This window comes from Melanostigma gelatinosum, assembly GCF_949748355.1.
Source record: "Melanostigma gelatinosum genome assembly, chromosome: 16".
Lineage (NCBI taxonomy): Eukaryota > Metazoa > Chordata > Actinopteri > Perciformes > Zoarcidae > Melanostigma > Melanostigma gelatinosum.
Genome location: NC_136649.1, coordinates 9,182,213 through 9,206,650, shown reverse-complemented (window position 1 = coordinate 9,206,650; position 24,438 = coordinate 9,182,213). Strand labels below are relative to the sequence as shown.

The window sequence follows — 24,438 nt, the reverse complement described above, 5'->3', positions numbered from 1 at the left end:
TGTAAAGATTTGTTTTCGTTTAAAGGTCATTTTGAAAGATCTTTTACGCAAAGTTGTATGCAGGGTAATTGTCTTAGTGTTGGTCCTGAGAATGGGACCACAACAATCCGAAGCGTTATTAGGCTACATCATCTCAAAGTAGTCCGTGTCACCTTTTTTACATGTATTCGGTTTCATGTATTATTTTGCCTTTTTGGAAATAATTCGCCTTTGACTTCCCTAAAGAGAAACAATTCCAGAAACAAAAGCATTGACAACTAACACGAGGATCAACAAGCGTATTATTCAAACACTTATTAAATCCGTCGCGTCTTCAACACAAAACTCCCTTTGGGAATATGGTGATTATTGTTCAGAAATAAAGTTCATCACCGTCGTGTACTTATTCACTCTGAAAAAGTTATGAAGCCACCTTGAGACACGTGTCCTTTTGAAAATATTTTATTTCGATAGACAACAACGATGTACACATACAATCAAAGCGCTATAAAAGCAAACATTTAAGAAAAATAACTTGTCCTTAAAAAAGATTGCATCTAAGGTAAGAGCTTTACGTTTTTTTTTTTTTCCTTTTTACAAGAGCTGTGGAGATTGAAGATTAAAAACCCGACTCACGACAATTATCACAACTCGTGAATTTGACCCAAAAGCAAAAACAAAACAAAAAATAAACATTTTGGCTATACCACATGTAAACTGCCAGAACGATTCACAGAAGAAGTCACAACAAACACAACAATAAGTTACATAACATAATTAGAATAAATAAATAAATAAACATATGATGAAAAATATTGCAACAATTCTTCAATAATAATAATAATAACATAATAAAATATGTGCCAGCATTCAAAATTCAAACAGTCTATGTTGACTTTTTTTAAGGCAGTTATACAGCGGGATTTGGATGTGTATCTATGTCGGACTAGGCTTATGTATACTAAAGGCATTCGTGGTTCTACTAAACAGGGAATGCTTCAGTCACTCTCTTTTCCCCCACCAACACAAAGTTGACAAGTTCTGTCGTTCACAAACAGCGTAAAGCTACAGCGATAGAGCGATCACGGTCAGTGAATTCAAAAGGCTTCGATGGGGGAAAGGATTTCTGAGAATTTTAAGACATTTCTTAGGTCTAGAAGCTATCATTGAACACATGTGCTGTCCTAGAAAAATACCCTTTAACAGTCAAACTAACGCTTTGTATTCTTTCTTTTTTTTTCTTGATAAACTAATTTGAGAAAGAAAATCTCAAAATAGGCCTATATGTAATTCAAATATAGAGAGAAGCATTCAACAATCACTGATTGGCATGGAAAAGACACATCATTAAACACCACTTAAACATCAAACCGCCCTGCCTTTCATTGGCCTAAAGTTATGGCAGTGAGCATCACAAACTCTTCATTTTTTTAACCCCAAAGCCACTTTTTTTGTTTCTCCTTTTTTTTTTTATCCCCCACCCCATCCCCTCCATTAAAGGCACGAGGTTAGTGTTGTCTTTAGCAGGCGGGGCGCACCGGCATCTGGAGCAGGATCACCTGCCTGTTCTCCGAGGGGTGGCACTTGTTTATGTGCCGGGTGAGCCCCGGCGAGCTGTAGAGAGTGGCGGGGCAGTATTTGCACGGGTAAATCTGGGAGGAGTGCATGAGGCGCAGGTGTCTCTCCTGGCCGGCCCTGCTGGTGAAACTCTCCCCGCACACCGGGCACAGCAGGCAGTCCGCTGGGCTCAGATTGAGAGGGCTTTGGTTTGAGGCTTCCTCTGAGGATGATGATGCTGAGGAGGAGGAAGAGGAGGAGGAGGAGGATACGACCGGAGCCTGCTCGGCCGGGTGGTCACCGGTTTGAAACCCGTGCTCCTCCAGCACTTTCTTTTGCAAGGCCTGGTGTGCCATGATGTGTTTTCTTAGGTATGCCTGTCGCTTAAACCTCTTCCCGCAGTACTGGCAGTCATATGAGCCATCTTCAGAGCCCGACTCGGACAGACCTGGGCTCGGGGTGTCTCTGTCACTCATGTCTTTGGCTTCGTCGGTGACTGACTTGACACCTAGCGGTGGCATTTTGGCCGTGTCGGCTTTGATGCCCTGTGCCGGTGGCATCGCCGACGCGCCGGTGGTCCGGGGTTTGTGCCAGCGGCGATGAGAGGCAAGGTTGGCTGGGCAGCTGAACATCTTATCGCACTCGGGACACCGGTACTCGACCCTGACGATGCGGGAGCACTTGTGCTGAGCCAGGGAGAAGGGATCCGCATACGCCTCCTTGCACAGCTGACACACAAACTCCCCCAGAGGCTTTCCTCCGGACTGCGACCTCGGCTTCATCTCCAGCGGTCCCTCTTTGATTTTGAGACCAAGCACGGGAGAAGTCGTCATCTCGTCTTCAAAGTTGAGTTTCCTAATGGCTTTGGGTTTCTTGGAGGCGGGTTTAGATTTGCGCTCTGTGCCGTGAGCTGCGGGTCTTTTGGTGGCAACCCGGTTGCTTGGCGCCGGGAGGCTGCTGGTGGTGCCGCTGCGGCTGCTGTTGCTGGTGCCGATTTTCAGGTCAACCGGGGCGTACAGGAGGTGGTCCAGGCCGGAGAGGGAGGCAGGTGTCGGGAATGACTCGGCAGAAATTGGCGAGCCCAGATTGAAACTTCGCTCAAAATATCCCCTGTCGTGCTCTTTGCTGATGGGCCGGGTGGGGCTGTAGAGGGCTTGGCACACCGCCTCTGGGTTGCCGAACTGTACCGGCTTCTCCAGTCTTGGCACCGGTACGTCAGCCGCTCTGAAATCCGGAGACGTTGCGGCGCGGTCTGGACTGGCCGCCACGGACATCGGCGGGGAGGGGTCCACATAACTCGGAAAGGCAGCTGGGGTGGGATGCTCCTGGAAGTAATCTTCGTCTGACCGAGTCCTGTAGGAAATATGTGCAGATTTCTTGTTTCTTTTTACCAGGAATCCTTTGGGCATCTTGGCGAATGACAGCGGAAAGGCACTTCAGGGAGGCGGGCAAAGTCTGGAGTATCCAGGTTTGTTAAAAATATGGCAACTCTAGAGGCGTATGGGACTTTATCTCCCCGGTATATCGATTATTCTGTTGCTGAAATGTTTTCGTCTCCAAGGCATAGCTCCACTCTTTTTATGCCGGAATGATGCTATTGTTCTCGCCCCCCCCCCTCCCCCTGTTGCAGAATCCCTGTCCAATCAGATGAAAGCTGGATCCCAGTGGATTGGATTGTGGGAGGGCTCAGAGTCGGGGTTTGGTGGATTTCGTTGGAGGATGTGCAGATAGCTTAGCAGATGTACTGGCGGTTTATTACATTAATGTGTGCGCTCGGCCCCTCCCCGACAGAGGCACACGACGGGACCCTCCTCTTTTTACGGTCTGATAGGCCCCTATACAAACGCACACGTGCCACGGCTTTGTGGCTCTCCTCTGGGGGCCCCGGAGCTGCCAAAAGGAAATGTCCGTCACGACCACAATCATCGAAATTTAGAATTAAGACAGGGATGAGACAAGTTTGGTTACATACAAACCCAAAGCTGTGTTTCTTTCAATTTATCCTGTGGTGTTGCTCAAAGAGACCATTCTCCTATATATGCACAACTGTGAAACCAGATTCTCTCAGTTCAATGTTTCAGGTTGTTGTTGTTTTTGTATTTTTTACCTCCACACGTTTTAGACTTGTTTGTTTTCTCTATCGACGCTCCTCTTTTACGCACGACCGTTGCGCACATTACGCAGGCCTTCCAAGAGGCCAAAAAGGTTTTATAGACCTTTATTTTATTATGTCTTAAATAAACACTATAGAGGGGGTGTTTCTTTATTGTAGGGCACGTGTCTGTCTCGGTTTAACTCGACATATAAATCAGACATCTCGCTGCATACATAAGTAATAAGAAGGCCCTCTGGTCTTTGCACAATAGCCACGTCTGCCCGTTCTTGAATATCCCTGTCTTTTTTTGTGGTTTGAAAGGCAAATTGACCTCTTAACGGGACTCACGGCCAATCTGGCCCACAGCTAGACGCGTGCTGGGCGGAATCAGTGCTCCAGACAAAGAAGGCCGCAGCCGAGGCTTGTGTAGCAAAATGCTGCACAGATATGCAAAGTTAAAGTGAAGGTGCTGTTGTTTCTGTATACAGTGTGGAACTGTTGTTTGTACAAATATGTGCTGTTTTCAGGATGGTAATTGTTGATCTTTCTGTTTAGTTTGCTGATAGAAGTTTGTAATCTTCAAGATTAAAGTGTGCATTGAATCCAAAGTTAAACAAGTAAAGATGTGTAATACCTTCATCATTTCTTCAAACAAACCTCCGTTTCTTTAAAACGGGTCTAGTTCTGCAGCCTCCTGACTGTTAGACAAAAACATCTTTATTTCAGACAACTGTCTGTGTCTAATTTTCTTCACCAGCTCCCCTATGGTTTCCGTGCATACCTCATATATTGTGTATTTGTCTTTTTCCCCTCGTTATAATGGCTAAATGTAGGCTGCAGAGCGCCACTTGGCAGAGAGTGCATTCTTTTTCCTTTCACTCGGCAGACCAGGGAGGAATTAATCTCCATCGTCGTACATTGTTCCCCTCATTTGCATAAAGCTGCACTATGACCAAGTCAAATAATTACACAATCGGCGCTGAGCCGCAGGCCTGCGCCTTCCTTTCAATAGGCCTCTGTGTGCCGGCGCCTTCTCACCTGCCTGAAAGCACACCGTTATTTTGGTTGGATAGGGTGAAATGACATATTTGCTAAAACAAGAAAAAAAATATGTATATATTTTATAAATTAGTAAAAGAGAGAGATCAAACTAGATAGACACTTTCAATGATTTAATTCAGTGAAGTTTGAACATATTTTTTAAGTATTCATCGAAAACCACATATTTAAAGTTGCCTACATGCCTTCTTATTTTTTAATCTTTTCTAATTTTTGTTTTCCCTGTTTCGCTGACTCGCCCACAGGCTATTCCTTTACATTTGCTCTTAGACATAAATATTATCCAAACTTGTTGTTCGGTGTATCTCGTGTTCGCCTCCTCTGCTCTGTTACTTGTTGTTCTTTCTTGTCTGCTCATCTATTAGTCGTGGTTTGTTGGGACTACATGCTTTGATGGCATTTTAACGAGTTCCTCTTTCCCCCATGATAATTTCTGTGGGGTGCGTGGGCCGGTGTGCTGCTGGCTACACAGACGCATGCGCGTGTTTGATCAGTGGCGCGTGCTGCACTGGCGGACGGGAAGCATAGGCGCCTAATTAGCATACAGCTGCAGCTACTTTAATGCAAGCTCAACTTCATCCTCCTAAACCGTGTGGCATGCTGTAGGATTTTAAATGTTCTCAGTTTCCTCACAGCCAGGAGGCCATGTTGTCAATCTAATGTCTCAGGTGATATGATAACATTTAAAGATATGAATAAATAATAGTTTAAAATGATTTTTTAGTGATGAAAAAAATATTTTATTTTTACTGTAGGTCTAAATTTGCTCAGCTTTCCACAAATAGTCACTTTAAAAAGACGGCTAAGCTGTCGCAGGTCTGATAGTTCATGACTCAATAACCAGAAGTTATGGTCTGGTCTCAGAAACCAGTTCTTACTTCATTGCACCACCTACAGGATGAAGAATTAATGCTGAGGATTTACAGAGAAAGGTTGAGCTTCAGTATCCAAAAACACTGCACTCAGATTTCTTTGCAGGCATCTGACTGTGCCATTCCTGTCAAACATTAACCCGGTTACCCAGGGAGCTGTGGAGCAGTTTGGTAATTCCACAAAGATTAGATTAGCTTCATCCTCTCCATACATGTACAGAAACCTCCTGTACCTCCCAGATGAATGATTGGCTCAATGTGCTTTGCCAACCCAAGCCAATTTGAAAGTGCAATAGGACATGACTGTAATTGGTGCTCACTACATGGCCACCTTCAATGCATTGTCAATCAATTATTGTAATGGATTAGCTGAGGTCCTATTCTGGCTGGGTGTAATCTGATAGAGGGCTCTTTCAGCACCATGGAGAGAGCCAGCGAGGGACCCAGATTTAATCAGGCAGGCTGTGGACACGGCACAGCCTCGGCTTGAGCCTTTGTCCCTGAAACTGAGAGCAGGAAGGCACCAGCAAGAGAACAATGACCCAGTAGAACAAAAGTGCCGGAGTTTAATGAAGTGATTGTTTTTTAAATATAGCTCTATTTGGGTGTTTCCAAAACGCATTTAAACTATTTCTACAGAGAGATGATGGCTCAATTCACCTCCATTGTCTTCGATACTTCTCTATTCTTTGTGGTTGCTCTGTTGCAGTTTTGTTTATGAATCTACCTGTTTGGTTGTGGGAATCAATCTACATACTTTTTCCGATTGTGTTTTAATTAAAATACATTTGTTGTTTGCTTCTGCTGTTTTTAGTGGAACAACTCACCGCTTGGCCTTATAATGCACTTTCCTTTTCCAAAGAGAAGATTTGTTTGGAGAGTCAGGAGGTTCTCTGTTATATATTTTGTTTTCATAGGGAAAACAATGAAGACAGAGTCCTCTGTTATGTATTTGTTATGTGTTCCACCAATATGAACTGTGTGCCACTGTTTGGGTTTCTCGTGGAAGACGAGGAAGACCATCTGTTGGCAGTCTCAGGGGAGTCAACAAGTCACAGTGAAACAACAGTCAGTCTGCACTTATAAAGAGCAACAATAGTAAAAGGTTTGTAGTGAGCCTCTGGAAAAGAAGTCAGACTGTAGCATCCAGAGGATCAATGGGGAAATTGCCCGTTTGGCCATGAGAGCAACACAAAGGTCACTGTCTAGACTTTAAAGTGTACTTTAGACGGATACCCGCGAGACCAGGTTACTGTGAAAAGCCCTGTAAAGTGGTATAGCTCTGAGCTTAAGACTAATGGACCTCGGTGTTGACTGAGAATGTCCCCGATGTCATCCGTATTTTGACAATGATGCTGATGACTCTGTGAGGACAGATGTTTCTGGGCTTTTATGTCATTTCTGAAGAGGTTCTGTGGAGCTGAACAACTACTAAAATTGGTCTTCTTGATATATGTAGACGTATACTGCAAGGTAAATATGAAACGCCAGATCAACAATTGCAAAAAGGTTGCTTAGTACTTCAAGGATAACGTTAGACGCTTTAATTGGTTTTATCTTGTGTGTGCACAGATGTGAACAAATGCTTCAAAGGGACAATCACAGATTAATTTTTTTCTTTTCCCATAAAGAGCCTCTTATTAAAAAGAGGTCTTCCTGCATATCAGGCATATCAGTGGCTGGAGTCCCAGGGGCATGTTTAGCTCTAATTTACTCGTCAAAAACATCAGAGTGTCTCTCGATAATCTCCACAGTCGGCTGTTTGGGGGTGGAGTCCCCTGTCAGAAAGCATGCCCTGGAATGTTAAACACTAATTCACCTCTGAGCTGTGGAGGTGGATAAAGTGATTGTTCTATCTGGGAACTGATTAAAACGGCTCTGGCCTGCTTCTCACCTCTGACGTCCACCACATTCATTTCTGTATTCATGAGCGGATGAGAAAGTGCAGGCAGAGCGGCTGCCGTATTACAGATAATAAGACCAGCGGGCACCACATTCGCTGCCACAGGTTTCCCCCTGCCCCGGCTCATTCAATTATTTCACAAGAGTCCTCTGAGGCACAGCTGCACTATGGGGGTGAAGAGGAGTAAATTGAGGGACATTCATGTAGACACACACACACACACAGAGAGAGAAGCGCACACACCTCACATACAAAGAAGTGGAGGAGGCACACACTCACACTGTAGCAAGAGAAGCCAGCATATAAAGGATTTTACTGACATGCATTTGGCCTGGAGCAGTCAGTGCATTTCTTACACATGTAGACAACTAAAAATGGTCCGTCCTCTGTTGCTCACAGGCTCCCTGAAGATTACAATGATGTTGATAATGACTCCACGTAAGAAAAATGAAATCAGGGCCATTGCTCATAGACTCCATATATGAGGTCGCCATTATCTTGTTGAAAGTGCCGACAGCAGCTGCATCATAGGAGCATGAAAGATGGACTCTGGCGAGCCTAATGGGCCGTATCCTTTATCTATTGACATACGGACACAGTGGTCATCTTTCTCATCACCTTAAACTATTAGTCAGCTTATCTCACTTATTATAAGATGCATTGGATTCATGCAGAAATCTCTGTTAAATACATAACGGCCTTGTTTTCTGAATTAATATTCACAGCGTTATATTTTAAACACCAGCTCTACTGTGGAAGTTGGTCTACTGCAGGGGTGCCCACACTTTTTCGGCTTGCGAGCTACTTTTAAAATGACCAAGTCAAAATGATCTACCTACATTAAAAATGCTGAATATCTATTTATATATATACATATATTCTGTATATTTTTGGTCGTTCCCTTACTCTGATGACTTGCACTGAATGGGATTGGCCAGAGTTGCATAGTCCGGACAGTAGCTGCTGGTATCGCGCCTCAAGCAGACTTCAAATGATCATCAGTCATGGTGGAACGGTGTATGGACTTAATGTTCTTCATGTATGAAAAGGCTGACTCACATAAATGAGTAGAGCCGAATAATTCAGTCAAAAAGGTATCACATTTCCTCATGTTTGGGTACTTTTCCTCTGTGAGAAAACTGTCCATGAGCCCTGGACTTCAGCTGCAGTGTCAGAATCTCATCCTCCACTCCAGACGAGTTCAGGTGAAACAATGTTGCAATTTTTGATGCAAGTGAATCAACCTCAATATATTCCCGAAATGTGCAGCACATAAGTGTAGCAACTGGCTCGAGTAAAGCAAAGTCTGGAAAGCGTTTGTCAAACCCTGACAGACGCTTGTCAACTGCTCTGTGTAGCGCGCACTGTCAAGTTACGCACACGCCTTCCGTTGCGTCTCCAGTTCTGACGCAAGGTTTTGGACGTTTCCCAAATCATAGCGCTGCAGATTTAGCTTCTTTAGTGGAAATAAATGGGAAGGCTGACTAATTAGCTCGCCGGAGTTTTGCAGTAGCTCGCGCGGTTGACCGCGCATACGTGGTGACCCGTGTGTTCGAAAATCAAGTGGCAAATGCCATGAGGACGTCTCTTTTTTTTTTTTGAATGGTATGCGATCTACTCGCACTACCTCCGCGATCGACCGGTCGATCGCGATCGACGTATTGGGCACCCCTGGTCTACTGAGTGTGTGTGAAGACGGGTTGCTGTCCATGGTCCTGAACTTTTGCCCCTGAGTTTAGTGGCCGCTGCCTCTTAGTACCTTGGGCTCTATAAAAGACACAGGGCCAGTGGGAAATACAAGTTTGTGCCATGTGAGTGGCTTTAAGTGCCTGAGTGATGAGATTCTGCCATTCTTACTCTCGGAATGAGTGCCAGCGTGCCCTTGAAATAAGTGTGTTTTAACACGATGTTGAGCCTTTTTTTGCTCAATTGTACAGCATTACTCATGACTTCTTTTATTTAGAAAATAAAAACAAAAGTTATCCTTTTGGGAAAATGTCTTATTTTGCTTCATTGCTAAGAGTTGGATAAGACAACCACCACCGCTTTCATATCTGTACGGTAAAGCCACGTAGCATAGCTGAGCACAAAGGCCGGAGACAGTGCCTGGCTCTGGCCAAAGGTCAAGCACACCAGCACCTCTAAAGCTCAAGATCAACACTGTATGTCAACAAAGTGGAAAAACATCACATTGTGGTTTTATGAAGAGAATCTCCAGTTACTTCACCCGGTCAAGAACTATTCTGGAATATAACAGAGCAAAACAACCACTTGTTTCTGAGTTGAGGGTGGTTGGACAGATGAAACAATCCAAATATAAATGCTTGTGAGTTTTAGAGGTGCTGATAGGTAGATTGTGTTACCTTTGGGGCGGAGTCAGGCTAGCAGCATTCCCCTGCTTCCAGTCTGTATGCTAAGCTAAGCTAACTGGCTGCTGGCTCCAGTTACATATTTACCATACACACACAAGAGTGGTGTGTGTATCGTTCAGTTCATCCAAGTTGCGGCTAAAAGGCCAGTAAGCCAAATGTCAAACTTTTGGATAATTGTCAAGAGTTTACTTTCACGTAAGAGTAAGAGAGAATCAGCTTGTGACTAACATGGTGTTACATTTTGTATTTATTGTAAATACATATTTCTTCCTGCTTCCTGCTGTCGCCTGTAGAGATTCACAAAAAAATGTGGGGCTCAAGTTATGTAAGTACATCCTCAACATGTCTAAGAGAATAACATTTTTTTGGCCTTTGACTTTGGAATGCCGCATTTTCCAAACAAAGAATTCCCAGAATTGGCACTCTCGTCATTTGATGGCATGATTTGCATTCTCTAATTGTGCTGCTTCTTTGATTATTAAATGATCACCCTAATTAGGGAGCATAATAGGGTTAATCAGACTCTGCTCATCACACTTATTATTATTCCTGCAAAAAATGGAGGAAAAAGATACAGTACTTGATTAATTATATCAGCCTTTTTATCAGCTGGGCTGCCATTCCCCCCTCTGAAATTAATATCATGTTGTAAATGGAAGGAAGGAGCTGGCCGGACACAGACAGATGAAAGATTTCACTCAAATTAATTAAGCACTAATTATGCGGTGGGAGTTGGGAGCAGTTTGCATAATGAGCTCTATCAAAAGAGATCAGTCATGGAGAGGGGCTGTAGAGTTTCTATACAGCCTTCAGATGATACACAGACACCACTGCACATCATGAAGAGGGCTAGCAGGGAAGTGGGAAGAGGGTTAAGGCACTTTGAGCCTTGAGTCGTGAGGTTGAAGAGTGTTTTGTCGGGTTTGTCAACATGTCGTGAACCCCAGAAGCTTCCTCGCTTGTGGCATGTTTTGTTCCACAAACATGGATTATTCCGGTCTCACTTGAAGATATTACACGAGTCCTGAGGCTGTGCGTGTCTCTCTCCCCCCCCCCCCCCCCCCCCCCCTCCCCTCAGCTTAAGAATCAGATAATGAATTCCCTGCACCGGCAAGAGGCAATAAGAACAGAATGTACCTCTAAATTCGAGCTAATCACAAACAACCTGCATCCACACTCCAGGGAGCTTTGAAGAGTCGAATCACCTCTCACTCCAATTCATGTGGCGTTCAGTTATTGTTGATCAGGGACTATACTGTGGCTATAGACAACGGGAAAAGGGATTAAACAGCCAGAAATTCAAAATGTCTTAATCGCCTGTTTAATCACAGCCACTGCGTAGTGTATGGGGTTGAGTTACTTGAACTGATTTGTGCCGCAGCAGCATACAGCAATCATGCATAGGCTAATCAGGGTGCACAGCCCGACACTGGCCTTCAAGGTCTCCGAGTGGGATTACAAAGACTATGATTAGTTAATCAAATGAAGAACCCAATGTCCTTTCTTTATTTGTGTCTACACCTTATCTAAATGGAAATTGTAAAGCTGCGGCACTTCCAGAAGGACACATCTACATGTGAATGATGCTCCTTGAGCCCTTGGCAGTAAATGCAGAATAAGATCTTTCGCTGTTGCGGCATTGTGGAGACTTTTACATGTCTGAATGATATTTGTTGTCAATGCTCATGTGAATGATGCAATCACTCGGTCTGTTGTGAAGTAAATCAGGAAGCACTAGAAGGCAGCTCTTCAAGCACACGTGATGTGAGGCAGAATGTCAAGATTGTATTATTTTGAGAGTGGAGAAAGAAGTGGAATGAGTCAGGCTGTGGAAGGCAGCGTATTGATAGTACATATATCAATACAATCAGAAGGCCGGTACACATGTATGTGAGTTTAAACGGTATATATAAGTGACTCTGGAGTGAAAGGTTTTGGTCCTATATACACAACTTGGTACAGCACCCCTTAACGGTGCAACTATTTTACAGGGTTAGTTAGTTCATTATAGGGTTCATTGTATTAATTACTCTACAATTTCATTTGTTGCAAATTAAGTTAACGTAAAATAACCTTTTTAGGCAATGATTATAAGTTTACCAAACGGTTTGTTAGAAACACTAGTTGACACGTTAGGCATAGTCTGATTAATTTGTGTATCTTATATTGTAATGATGATGCTAAAGAAACAGAGACGGTTGAAGTGCAAGAGATATTTATTAATAAAAAAAGCATGCTATCACCTTGGATTAGCCAAAATTGAATTATCACATACTGCCTAGACCCAGCTGTGTAGCTTTCCCCTCTCATAGGTTAGCCAATAAACATGAAAGGCTGTATTTTCTGTACAAATCATTGAACCTTTTTAGAACAGGTTTGATTTATGGGGTAGACCCTTTTGTATGTAAGTATCACCAAACCACATTTATATTCCCCAATCATTTATCCTCATGAGAATATATTCTCCAAATCACTGAAAACTGTGCTCCACATTTATCTAATTTAAAAATATATATATTTTCTTTTCTGTTTTTGCATCAAAGTAAATCTCTCTCCACCACACGTCCTTCTGTCAGACATGCTGTTAGATGTTGTTGTTTCCTAAAGAGAAAAGAATTTCCCTCCATTGCTTTGTGATAACTTCCTTCCAGGGGAGGCAGACTTGACCTGCTCACTCCTCCTCCAATCCCCTCTGTTATTTGTCAGTGACAGCCGCCCTTTGGAGGGCGGGCGGCTCGCTGAAAGGTACAGGGTCGCGGACGTCCCAATCCATCTCTGTCTGCCCGGCGATTGATTGTGATTTAGTGCGCGGGGCAGGAGATGGTGGGGTTCCATTTTGATGAGCGATAGGTGGGAACCCTTTGACTCCCAGCACATGGCAAGCAGCGGCAGGGCTATGATGAGGGGTCAGAGGCAGCTGGTGGGGGTAACTGGGTAGGATCTGGGAGTTGGATGGAGGCAATGGGGGTTGCATGGATCACAAGATAGAAGGTGTCAGTGATCCAGGACAAAGCCCCCCAACCAACCGCCCGAGTCTATCACTTTGTCCATCCATCACCCTTCCAGCTTTGTGGTTGGAGTAACGGTTGCTAGCTAATCGTTTCGTCATCAGGGAGATAATGGAGATGACGGTGAATAGCACGGAGCAGCAGCAAGGCCGCACCAGGAGCCGCCCCAGGAGTGGGAGGCCATCCAGAGGGGGCTTTATGCAAGCTGGATGAAATATGTAGAGATTTCCTCCGGACTCCTGGCTCAAATATTAATGAGCCTCGCATTAAAGGTTAACCTCTCGGAGGTACAGGCTGGGTGACGTTTGTTTGAACATCAGTTAATGGTTACACATGAGTGTACCGTGGAGCTGGCTGAATGCTTTGAAACGTCAGCTTCCTTCATTTTTATCTCTGAATGAAACCACCATGACTCCAAGGGGAATTTCCCCATACTGTGCTCCGAGAAACTCAAAAGACATATCTGCGCTGATAAAGAGAATAAAGAACGTAGTGTGAAGAACATGTGCTTGATCTCCTGTCAGCTGCTCTAATTTCCCAGTTCTCTTCTAGATATCACAAGATATGCATCATAAACATTAAATCAGAGATCTCCCACTTCAGTTCAGATTCAAGCCGTCCTTGTTGTTGATGTTAACTCCAGCCACAGCCTCGCTCCAGTGGGCCGCTCTGGCAGCTGAACACCATAATAACCCTGAGAGGCCTCGTTGGAGCCAGATCTTGAAATTAGAAGATAGACGTTCGGTGGAATTGTTTGTGAAAGTATGCTGATGTTTTATATGTAATGAGAGCTTTATTTTAAATCACCTGTTTCATAGTTTTACATGCAGCATCAATGTTGTGCGAGCAGCAGTGAACAAAGCCCGGCGTATTGTCAATCACAGGAAGTTGTGTCAGCCAGGTGAATGTGTAGCCAGTAACCTGATCTGCTGTTGACAGAACAGGGACAGGTGCTCCGGCAAAACGAATCCATACATGCATGCTTGACACAGGTCATCCATTAAGGCAGATTGATTCAGACTCCTCCTCTCCACCATCCCAGGCCTGGCCTTACCTTTGTTGTTGCCATTATAATTGCAGTAATTCAAGATTGGAAAAAGGAAAGGAATTTTCCCTGTTTGCCCAGCTAATGCTGGTAACATTTTGTCACACAAGGGACAGAACATCTTTGGAAATGATGCCTGCATTTTAGGAAGGGGAAAATGAAAAAGCTGGGCATCTGAAGTATTGGATACACAAATTGGATATTGGATACTCTACTGAAGTTTCTTATAAAAGGGATTCAGTGAATTGGGCAGAGGGAGGTTTGATGGGTTACGTGTATGGACTTATTGTGATCGCTTGCATGACCATCTCACATAATAGCCTTGTGTACGCTTTAAAAAAAAAAGCCCAACATATAAACCACAATTCACTTTGATTCTTGTGTTATTATCAAGCCCACTCCTGTCAGGCCCCAAATGCCAAATAAAGGTTTACAGGCAGAGGTCCGGACATGGCTGCCCTCCTATTGGTTGAAAAGCCAGCAGCAGCCTCACCTGTTATCCACAGCCCAGTGCGTGGTAAACACCCTCAGCCAGAGCTGCGGGGAGAAGGAGCCCATCTGGTCAGCCGCATTAACAACCAGCTCTTTAACAATGGCTTCCAGGAAAAGGGAGAAGGGTACAACAGGCCATATCAGCCAATAAAAACAGGCTATGCATGACATTTAGCGCCTGATGCGGGGCTTAGTGGTATACAGGTTACCTACTGTCCGCACCAGCGCCTGGCAATAAAACAAAAGGCAATCTCACAGAGCCGGGGGGGGGGGGGGGGGGGGTTTAGCTGTTTCAGCTGTTGATCATAATTTGTGTATAAAGATGCAGACAGACCATAAAGTTCAAAAGCATGAAGGGAATCATTTTCAGGGTGCCTTCATATAAACATCACAGCAGTAAACAGGCAACACCTTTAGTTATGCAAACACTTATTCTCAACTCTTCATAGCCATCCCAATGGGGGAGTGCCATTGCATCCAGAGGATGAAGGACATTGACAGCTAATGTTCTTTTGTGAAGGTTTATTTTTTTTATTTTTTGAAGTGATGTAAGTAAAAAGAGCATGAAGCCGATTAGATGTAAATAGATCGAGCTGTCCGAGCAGCCACTGGAGAGCAGTAAAGTGGTTATTTGACTAAACAGTGCCATCTTGTGTTTGACTGTTCAAGAAACCTGGAAGGTGCAAATGATGGAAAACAAACCAAATAGTTGTCATTTTCATTAGAACAACAACATCTGTTGGTATCATTTTCTTGCAGATTATAAAGTATTGTATGAATATTGTGCGCTTGAGCCATTTTCTAATTAATTTCCTTATTTTTCACACTGTTCATCCCTCTAATGTGTCTCTGTGGTGCAGTGCTGCAGGCCAGAACACATTAGTAACCCTCATCCACAAAATGGACTCGAAGAAGTTAGAAAATATAGGGGCAACTCTGGCTTATTCGATGTTTGATGGGGCTCTATTTTTACAACTGTCTCCACCAAGCACGCAAAGGATGAAGGCAAAGTCTCCAAATGAGATCTATGGTGAATACAAAGAGGGATGTGAAGACGGAAAGGTTCGGGGTGGAGTTTGAACAGCAAGCAATGTGCTCTCTACAGCTGCTGGCACTAATGAGGATAATTACCCCAGTAATAACATTAGCCTATCTGAGGGAATGGAGGGGAAGGACAAGTGGTTGTGCTTTGTGTGAGTGCGCGTTTGGGTGGGTGGGTATGCGAGCGTGTGTGCGTGCGTGCATGTGGTTCCTGTATGTGTGAGTGCGTGCATGGCCATGCGTGTGCCTTTCCTACTATCTCGCTTGCAATCTCCCCCTCATTCCCTGAATCTCAATATCTCTTTGTTAGCCCACAATAATTGTATTTGGGCCTCATATCCGCCATATCAGATTCGAGTTTGTACAAGGTAATTAGCAGGGGAAGGGAAGCCTCCACACCAGGAGGACAAATGCCCCCATGACATCATTCTGGCTCCACTCAGGAGGGGAAGGTTGTTATTTTTTTTCTTCTTTTCTCTCCCCCGCTTCCTCCTCTTCATCCATCTTGTCATTCAGCTGTCAAAAGAAGAGCACTGAATAGAGGCAAAAAAATGTAGTGGCACGCTAAAGTTGATGACATTGAAAAGGAGGAGAGTTGGGATTTAGAAGATAAAGAAACGAGGGGATAAAGGAGAGAAAGGGGCGGAAAGTGATTTGAGATGGAGGCCTGTGTTTTCGCCGCAGGCCTGTAATCTCTAATCAGCTTTGACGAACAGGCAGCAGGGGAAAGTTCCTCGGCGTTAATGCAGCTTGCCATTCAGAAGGAGCTGCTGTATCCAGCTGGGAGTCGGGGGATGAGGGGAGGATTAACTGGCACTCAGGTGGAGAGAGAAGAAGGGAATCGGATGGAGACCCTGCGGATTGTCGCACCCTCTCTCACTCCATCCATCGCTTTCCTTTCTCTTATTTAAAGAATATACTGTACTCTGTGTTTTCTGGGTGATGGGTGAAAGCAGGAAGTGAAAGAGGCTGCACTCGGGCTGACTTGTATCTGTTTGCAATTTGTATCAATTATGTTGAAGATGAGTCAACAGTCTCTCAAGTGTGCCAGTGTTCAAGGGGTTGTTGTTACTATTCGGTTTTATTACAATTATACAAATTTAGCAAACTCGACACAGCAATTAACAAGAATGATTTATTTTGTGTGCCATGGCAAGAAGATGAACAAAAGCAGTGAGATGTTGAATCATAATCTACATTGAGATGTGACCAACATCGTGCCCTTTAATGTAGAATTTGCTGATCCTTTACGGTGGACCCTGTGGTCTAATCATATGAAACAGATTTAAATTAATTCCAGGTAATCTCCAGATGCCATCTGTCCATCACCACCGCCCTCCTCTAGGTGATCAAAGTGCCCTTGTTCCTCCTCAGCATGGCCTTTCATCACCTTCACCACTGGACAGCAGATAACAAACATTTTGAGGATGAATATACATCTTTCAGAAAAAGTGAATTCATTTAAAAAAAGAGTTTGTGTGTTCTAAAGAGGTGCTGTGGCGCAAAAAAATATAATTCACCGTTGACTATAGTGAGCAGTCCGCAGAATTATGCTCACACACTGTCTCAACACTGTGAACTGTGCTGATGCAGACATTTCTCCCAAGGCATTGTGGGGGATGCAAGAGCAGACCCCTGCGTCAGAGACTTGTATCTGAAGCCAGGTAGAGACAGTGTAGTGCTGGGGACCACCTCTAAAAAAATGACAGGATTAAATCACAGGAGATTATTTAAATATATCTGAAGATATTAAATGTATGCATTGGACTTTCTCCTGATACATGATATATACACACAATGTATCATGTGTCAGAAGCCCTTCCATTGTGAATCCAATGCACTCTTTCTTGTGATCATGTTGTGAGTTACTGTGTGATTGTCTTCTCACCCTTGGAAAATAGAAAAAAACATCCACCAGCTGGATTTTTAACATGTCTCACGAAAAAGACACATTAAAAACAGAATGGTCGAAAGTCAGACCAGCAGAGGCAGACCAGACCAAGGCCCTGATCACACAGAGTTTTTCATGCTGCATCTTTTATATTATTGTTGCTAGGTAATCACTAAATGAGTGGTAATGTTAGCTTAACACAAACTATGAACTGTACGCTAATAATTAATAGTACAGTTATAGTACAGTTAAATTAATTAAAACAACTTACCCAAAAGCCTTTGCGCTCGCAGTGTATAAGCTACTGTATGCTATCCACAAGTATGTACAAAGTACTTATACAAGCATGTTAACAGGCTGAGTAGTACTGATTTAACTGAATTTAATATGTTAAATCAGCGGAATGTCCCTTTAATCGAAAGCATCTTTATCTGTTAAGCAAACTGGGACAAAGGCCCTCTGGAACTGAGAATGACAGACCCACAGGTCACAGTTCAATCGAAGCACTTCAAATCAAACTTTCAATGTTGCATAGTAACTGGCTCATATCAAACCTGGACAGAAATGTGAGGTTCATCTCCTGACAGGAAGTTGTCACTCCCTGTCTTCCTGCAGCCCTGGTTTGGAAGAAGGTAGGCTGAGACCCCACACTCGATGTCGACCCCTGTGTAGTTGAAGAGGTTTCTGGGGCTTCTGTGTTTACGGGGCGCTGCAGTAGAACCAAAGGAGCACCTCAAAGTTCAAAACTGGGACCCCTAAAGTTCCCTCTCAAGAAAACTATTCACATGCACTAAAACCTTGAAAATAATAACAATCCTGCACTGATAACATAAGAAAAGGGTAAAGTAAGCAGAGTGGCAGGATGCTAGTTCAGTCAGCTTGAGGGTTGTGCTGCCCTGGCACAATTTACCCAAAATTAAACTGTAAAATGGTTGCAAACTGAACCAAATGTGCAAGAGAGTGATGGCAGTCTTGGTTGCCTGCTGGTCTCTGACAGTCAAACAGTCACATGTTGTTCCTCCTCTGAGTTTTAAATGTTTCTTCTGGCATCCCTCCTCTGTCCTCTTCTGAATGGTTGGATTAGTTTTCGTAATTATTACCGTGTACCCCTGCTGAAGTATTTTTTGACATTTTGTTTGCCCCCTTGATATTTCTTCATCAGCTCCAAGTCCTTTCTAACAAAGAGGGAGCATTTGCAGTGAGTATCCAACTCGTCTCATTTTTATTTCCTGATAGTTCTGCTGCCTTTCTTCATGTGCCATTGTCTCTGGGCAGTGCATGGCTGGCAAACAGGCTGCAGAAATGGCACAGGATCTAAAAACAAATCCTGTTGAATCAGAACTTCATACGAACTTAATGGAAAACGACAGCTGTCTATATGAACATAATGATCCCAATATATATTCTACATACATTATTAAGCATACAAGGATCTGAAGTTAATATAAAACTCTATTTCACCAGCTCTCAGTGGGGGATTGTGAAATTCCTGGGTTTGGAAACATTATGTGATGATTTCATAATGACGTGACAAGATGTTTGTATTGGGGAGGTTGGCGCCTCTCTGTCTATAAATGAAAAATATGAGGAAAGGAAGCAAATCATTTAATTGAATCTTTTTTTTTTAACAATAAGTACATTTAGGCAAGGGGTTATTGTTCACAGAATTAGGAAGGAAGTGTTTGTGCTCACCTTGAATAGTGCGTCGCTAGAATAATATGGGGCCGGTCAGGACACTTTTGAAGCTTGGTCTTCAGGTGCCCAGAATAAGGAATTAATTATATGATGCATTTTGTCTTAACATGTTCTGATCATTTCCCTCAATCTAATTTAATTCTAATTTAATTTGATTTTCCAAAAAAAGGATTACACTTCCGATACAACTGGCCCTTATTGTCATTTGCTTATGCGCATGTGCAAACTGTCTGAATGAACCTGACTAAATGCACACATGTACATATTTAAAAAGTAAAACTATCTGTAGTTAAAATAAGCTGCACTTGCATAAAGCTTTACTGTGGGTGAATGTCTTGGATATTATTTGTTTAGCAACGTGGCACTTTTCCTTTGCCATCCGGTGTGAATCAGATTGTACACACAGAGTTGGTGGCTGAGCACAATTACTTCCCTGTGTAAATCATGAATGGTCGGAGGCGTGGCTTTATTCGCGGTCTGTCTGACGTCACGTCACGTGAAAAGCTCACTTTCCACGGCGGAGACTTTAAACACCATGAAGGTACGGAGAAGGCATAATGTGAATCAGTTATATTCTTCAAAATAAACGCCATTTTATGCCAATAATAACACAAGTCTAACGGTTACCGTGGTTATCCGACATGGTGTTATCTCATGTAACAAGCGCTTGAGAGGTCTCGGTTCAAGCTAAAGTGAAACCACTGTCTGTGGTGCGAATTTTGGAACGCGTATGCTTTATTTTGAAAGAAAAATGCACCGGAAGCTGGGCGTAAATCAGGAACTTGACTCTGTTCCACGTCTCACAGGAAGTAAAGAGACGTCTGAAGGAGAGAGGGGAGACTCCACTAAATGAACTGACAGAGAAACCCTCGTTCTGTCCTCACACACTTCACCTGACCAGTTTCATCTCGTGACTCTGCCAGGGACCAGAACTCACACGTTTACCGGGAAGTCAGTAAGTCTTTCCACTGACATTCTCAGTCATTCCTTTAAATGTGGTCTCATTTCTGACAGTTAGTCAGGGAAGTTGTACCTTTGCTCACTGGCTTAGACTGAATGTAACTTCTTCAGTCTTGATCGTAATTGGCAAAGATGCGGTGGGTTAACTGTTAGGCTACACGGTGACATATTGATATTGACATTGATATTAAAAACAAATGTTATCGTTTGATATTGATAGGCTAAACATACAGACAGACCATTATGCATATATTTGTTTTCATGGTATAGTATGGCACAGAATATAATTATGTAGTGAGGAAAATGAGTGTTAAGATTTTTTTTGAATTGGATGAGTAATAAAAATACAAGTTGCAACTTGTTTAGAGTCACTTAAGAGGTGTGTCCTCTCAAAAGATAATAATTGCTCCCAACAATGAACAGTAGCATGGACTGACGTATCGTCTTGCAGGCACCATCATTGTGTTATGTGGTTAGACAGGCTCAGGCTTGAACCGGCCGGCGTGGGACAATATGGGATGTGTCACATATCTGTCAAAGTGGGTCTAGTAAACTTCTCGATTGTGGTGTAGAGAGTGGGCACAAGTCATTCTGCTCCTTCTAAAATTAGGTACCACAGCGTGCCAACTGGAATAACGACAACAGGGTTTTAACAGGGTTTTGAATGGACGGTCGACTGTACGTGTACTGGGTTGTGTGTTGTGTTTTTGCCAGGTGACAGAATGGCAGGGAAGGTGCTGGTCACAGGTGGAGGAGGCTACATCGGGAGTCACTGCGTGTTGGAGCTCATTGAAGCAGGTTACCAGCCAGTCGTGGTAGATAACTTCAGCAACGCTGTCAGAGGTAAGCTCCCTTACTGGAAACACGGGCTGCCTAATAACTCTCTACGTCATCTCTTTCCATGTGAGTTTGTTCAGTGCAGTGATACATATATCTGATATTGCTGTGTGTGTGTGTGTGTGTGTGTGTGTGTGTGTGTGTGTGTGTGTGTGTGTGTGTGTGTGTGTGTGTGTGTGTGTGTGTGTGTGTGTGTGTGTGTGTGTGTGTGTGTGTGTGTGTGTGTGTGTGTGTGTGTGTGTGTGTGTGTGTGTGTGTGTGTGTGTGTGTGTGTGTGATTGCGTACGTGCTACATCCTGTTGTGGCTGGAGGAGAGGGGGATGTGCCAGAGAGCATACGGAGGATAGAGAAGCTCCTGGACACCAGCATTGAGTTTCATGAACTAGATCTTTTGGACCAAGCTGGCTTGGAAAAACTCTTCAAAAAGGTCAGAAAGTTATTACAGTGGATTTATTAATCGTATTAGCGCTGGAGCAATTACCTGTTTTAATTGCTTCGTCAATCAATAAAAATAAAAAATCACCTGCAGCTATTTTGATAAGCAAAGAACTAAATGCCAAAATGCTTTTCTCAAATGTAAGGAAGTTATTGCTTTTCTTTGCCGTGAATAAGCTGAAATATCTTTTGGGTTTGGATTGTTGGGCATTTTATACTATTTTTTTTTTTTACATTTTGCAGACAAATTTGGTAAATGGATTAATCAAGCGAATATTTGTCAGATTGATGGATAATGAAAATAATTGTTAGTTGGAGCCCCAAAATCAGATTTCTCCAAATGTAAAAATAAACTGCACACACGTTTTTCTCATAAATCAGCTCAAAGAATTATTGAATAAATGCTGGGAGACTTTGTCTGTGGTGGTCACTATCTACTATATCTAAAGAACACATCAATATGCATGCAATTCCACGCTTAGCTTATATAGACTGCTTTTTTGTTTTTTTATACACCAAATAATGTCCCTGCTGGCCACCATACATGCTCAGGTAGCATTAAAAATCGGTAACGTGACAATGCTACCATACTGCATGGGCACATTTGCTATTTCACATGAGTAAAACCCATCACACATGCCTAACTATATATCTGTGTTGCAGCATTCTTTCAGTGCGGTGATGCACTTTGCTGGACTGAAGGCTGTTGGGGAGTCAGTGGAGCAGCCATTACGCTACTACAGAGTCAACCTCACTGCCTCCATGAACCTGCTTGAGGTCAGTTTGCACTTTGTTTCCATTAAAACCGGCACTTCGCTCTTCATTTTTGAACCGATCTTTATTTGCACTTGAGTTTTGCTCTCTGAGTGCATGGCAGCGTGTGTTCATTTTGATGCCGTGTCAGCTAATCCTAGCCCTGCACCCTTCGTAACGGTTGTGGAGCTCACCGTACACGCAGAGCTCTGCGTTTAATCCTACTCCTACGGTGCATGTGCGTGTGTGCTTTAGACTGTGTTTGTCTGCATGGGTCACAGGTGATGCAGGCTCACAGGGTGCACAATCTGGTCTTCAGCAGCTCGGCCACGGTGTACGGAGACCCTCAGCACCTCCCCATCGACGAGCAGCACCCCGTGGGCGGCTGCACCAACCCCTACGGCAAGACCAAGTACTTCATTGAGGAGATGATCGTCGACCACTGTAAAGCCAAGAAGGTACTGGTCAGGACGCAGAAAGGCAGACGCACACTCGCGTGTGTGTATACAGTGTCTCATCATTGCCTCTGTGTCAGCAGGACTGGAATGCAGTGCTGCTGCGTTATTTCAACCCGATTGGAGCTCATTGCTCTGGGCAGATAGGAGAGGACCCTCAGGGTATCCCCAACAACCTGCTGCCATATGTTGCCCAGGTACATGAACTCTCTGCCAAATACACCGCTAGAGCAGAGCATGCAATGGATGATTTCACATTGTTTGCTTGATTTATCTCCCCCATAGGTTGCCATTGGGAGGAGAAAGTACCTCAGCGTATTTGGGAACGATTATGACACACTTGATGGGACAGGTATTTGGGGAAAAAACCTTTAACTGCGGTGCACAGATTTAATTGTGGTTTTGAAATGTTCTTTTTTTTGGAAGGGAGAGAGCTCAAGGTTTTCTTTCTCATGGCAGGTGTGCGAGATTATATCCATGTCGTAGATCTGGCAAAAGGACACATTGCAGCTCTGAAGAAGCTGAAGGACAACTGTGGCTGCCAGGTAGATTTGATCATCTGAGAAGAGCAGAAAATAAAACGCATTTTCAGTCATTTTCTGGTTCATTGTGCACTGCGGTGAAAGCATGATTGAGGTATTCACGGCAGTGCTGGCATGTGTGTGCATTGTTGTGTCTGTAGGTTTACAACCTGGGAACGGGTACAGGCTACTCTGTGCTCCAGATGGTGAAAGCCATGGAGAAGGCATCCGGGAGAGAGGTGAGTGACAGAAGAGCTCTTTTCTCTGCAAAGTGAATTGTCTTCAGGGTCAGCGGTTGCATTGTGTCTTCTGAGTGACTTGGAGCCGTGACCACACTCCATCATGTTATCCCGGGAGTTAAAGAATGGCACAGCTGACATTGACTGTGAAAGCTGATTCACTTTGTCAGGCTTAACCACCTTCCTTTTTGTCAATTAAGCTTAAAATGAATGCGTCCTCTCCATAGATCGCATACAAAATCGCCCCACGTCGGGGAGGAGACATAGCATCCTGCTACGCTGACCCTCGTCTGGCGGAGAAGGATCTGGGCTGGAAGGCCCAATTTGACCTGGAAAGAATGTGTAAGGACAAACGCACTGTACAAACCTCCATGCATTTTATAGATGATCTTATTAGATAATATCCTGATGTTATATTCATTCCATACATGTAGGTGAGGACCTGTGGCGCTGGCAGTCCACGAATCCCACTGGATTTTCCAATGGCACCACCTCTTGATGCAACTCCTGCCGTTTGTTGTTGTTAATCGTCTTCCAAATCACCGGGACAAAGCCAACCATCAGCATCCTCATTTTTGCATAACATATAAACACCATAATTAGACTAAATGCTTTATGTTTCGTCATACTTAATTTTCTCTTTGTTCGACAATAATGGTTCTTATTTACTGTTTACACTAGAAGAAACATACGTCTCTGATTTATCTGTGTTGTAATTAATAACAATGGATATTGTCTCTATTGATGTATTGATCTGTGGGCTATGTATAGGAGAAATAATAAATTAATTTTCTTACTGAGGAAACTGAAGCCTTCAATTCCACTCCATTATGAAACCGGGCTGTTTCAAATGGTAGCAATTAAGGGAAATTGACTGTTAAAGTGCTGACTACATTGATGAAATCAAATTCTTCAGTGACACAAAGCCATGACAATATTCCAGCAGAATATGCACTCACCTGAGGATATGATGTTGTTACTGAAAAGTCACTATTGAGCAACACAGGAACATAATCATAGTCATGCCAAGGCAGATAAAACAAATCTACCAATATGATATTGTCATTTAAGGGTTTGAGTATCACAAAAATATTGCATAATTTTACAGAGCTGGGGTATTCGGTGTCCAATATTAATATTCTCTTCACAGTACACTGCATTTAAACGGGGCACTAGGGCTTTAAATGGCTCCTTGAACCCGCGGGCACCCAGTTAATAAACACCCACGT

At 43.5% G+C, this 24,438-nt stretch overlaps 2 protein-coding genes across 3 annotated transcripts; one reads left to right on the top strand and one right to left on the bottom strand.

Annotated features, from left to right (window-relative positions):
- Positions 1-1,499: 1,499 nt before the first annotated feature.
- insm1b (insulinoma-associated 1b) lies at positions 1,500-2,945 on the bottom strand (the record flags this gene model as incomplete). Its single annotated transcript, XM_079286478.1, has 1 exon — positions 1,500-2,945. The coding sequence occupies one exon, from the start codon at positions 2,943-2,945 to the stop codon at positions 1,500-1,502; it is 1,446 nt and encodes a 481-aa protein (XP_079142604.1).
- A 16,884-nt stretch (positions 2,946-19,829) lies between these two features.
- On the top strand, positions 19,830-23,965 carry gale (UDP-galactose-4-epimerase). Of its 2 annotated transcripts, none has more exons than XM_079286301.1 (11): positions 19,830-19,964; positions 20,684-20,812; positions 21,121-21,233; positions 21,905-22,018; positions 22,276-22,452; positions 22,533-22,646; positions 22,735-22,801; positions 22,909-22,994; positions 23,132-23,209; positions 23,437-23,551; positions 23,644-23,965. In XM_079286301.1, exons 2-11 carry the CDS (start codon positions 20,692-20,694, stop codon positions 23,706-23,708), a joined length of 1,050 nt encoding a protein of 349 aa, XP_079142427.1. In that variant the 5' UTR covers positions 19,830-19,964; positions 20,684-20,691; the 3' UTR covers positions 23,709-23,965. The 2 variants fall into 2 exon arrangements, with proteins under 2 accessions (XP_079142427.1, XP_079142426.1); XM_079286300.1 differs by having other exon boundaries at positions 21,118-21,233.
- The last annotated feature ends 473 nt before the right edge of the window (positions 23,966-24,438 follow it).

Excerpts from the sequence above, each read along its gene's own strand:
- gale (XM_079286300.1), top strand. The coding sequence starts at position 20,692 with ATGGCAGGGAAGGTGCTGGTCACAGGTGGAGGAGGCTACATCGGGAGT. Across the intron at positions 22,019-22,275 it reads CCTCCATGAACCTGCTTGAG|GTGATGCAGGCTCACAGGGT; the intron begins GTCAGTTTGCAC and ends CATGGGTCACAG. Across the intron at positions 22,647-22,734 it reads TGCTGCCATATGTTGCCCAG|GTTGCCATTGGGAGGAGAAA; the intron begins GTACATGAACTC and ends TCTCCCCCATAG.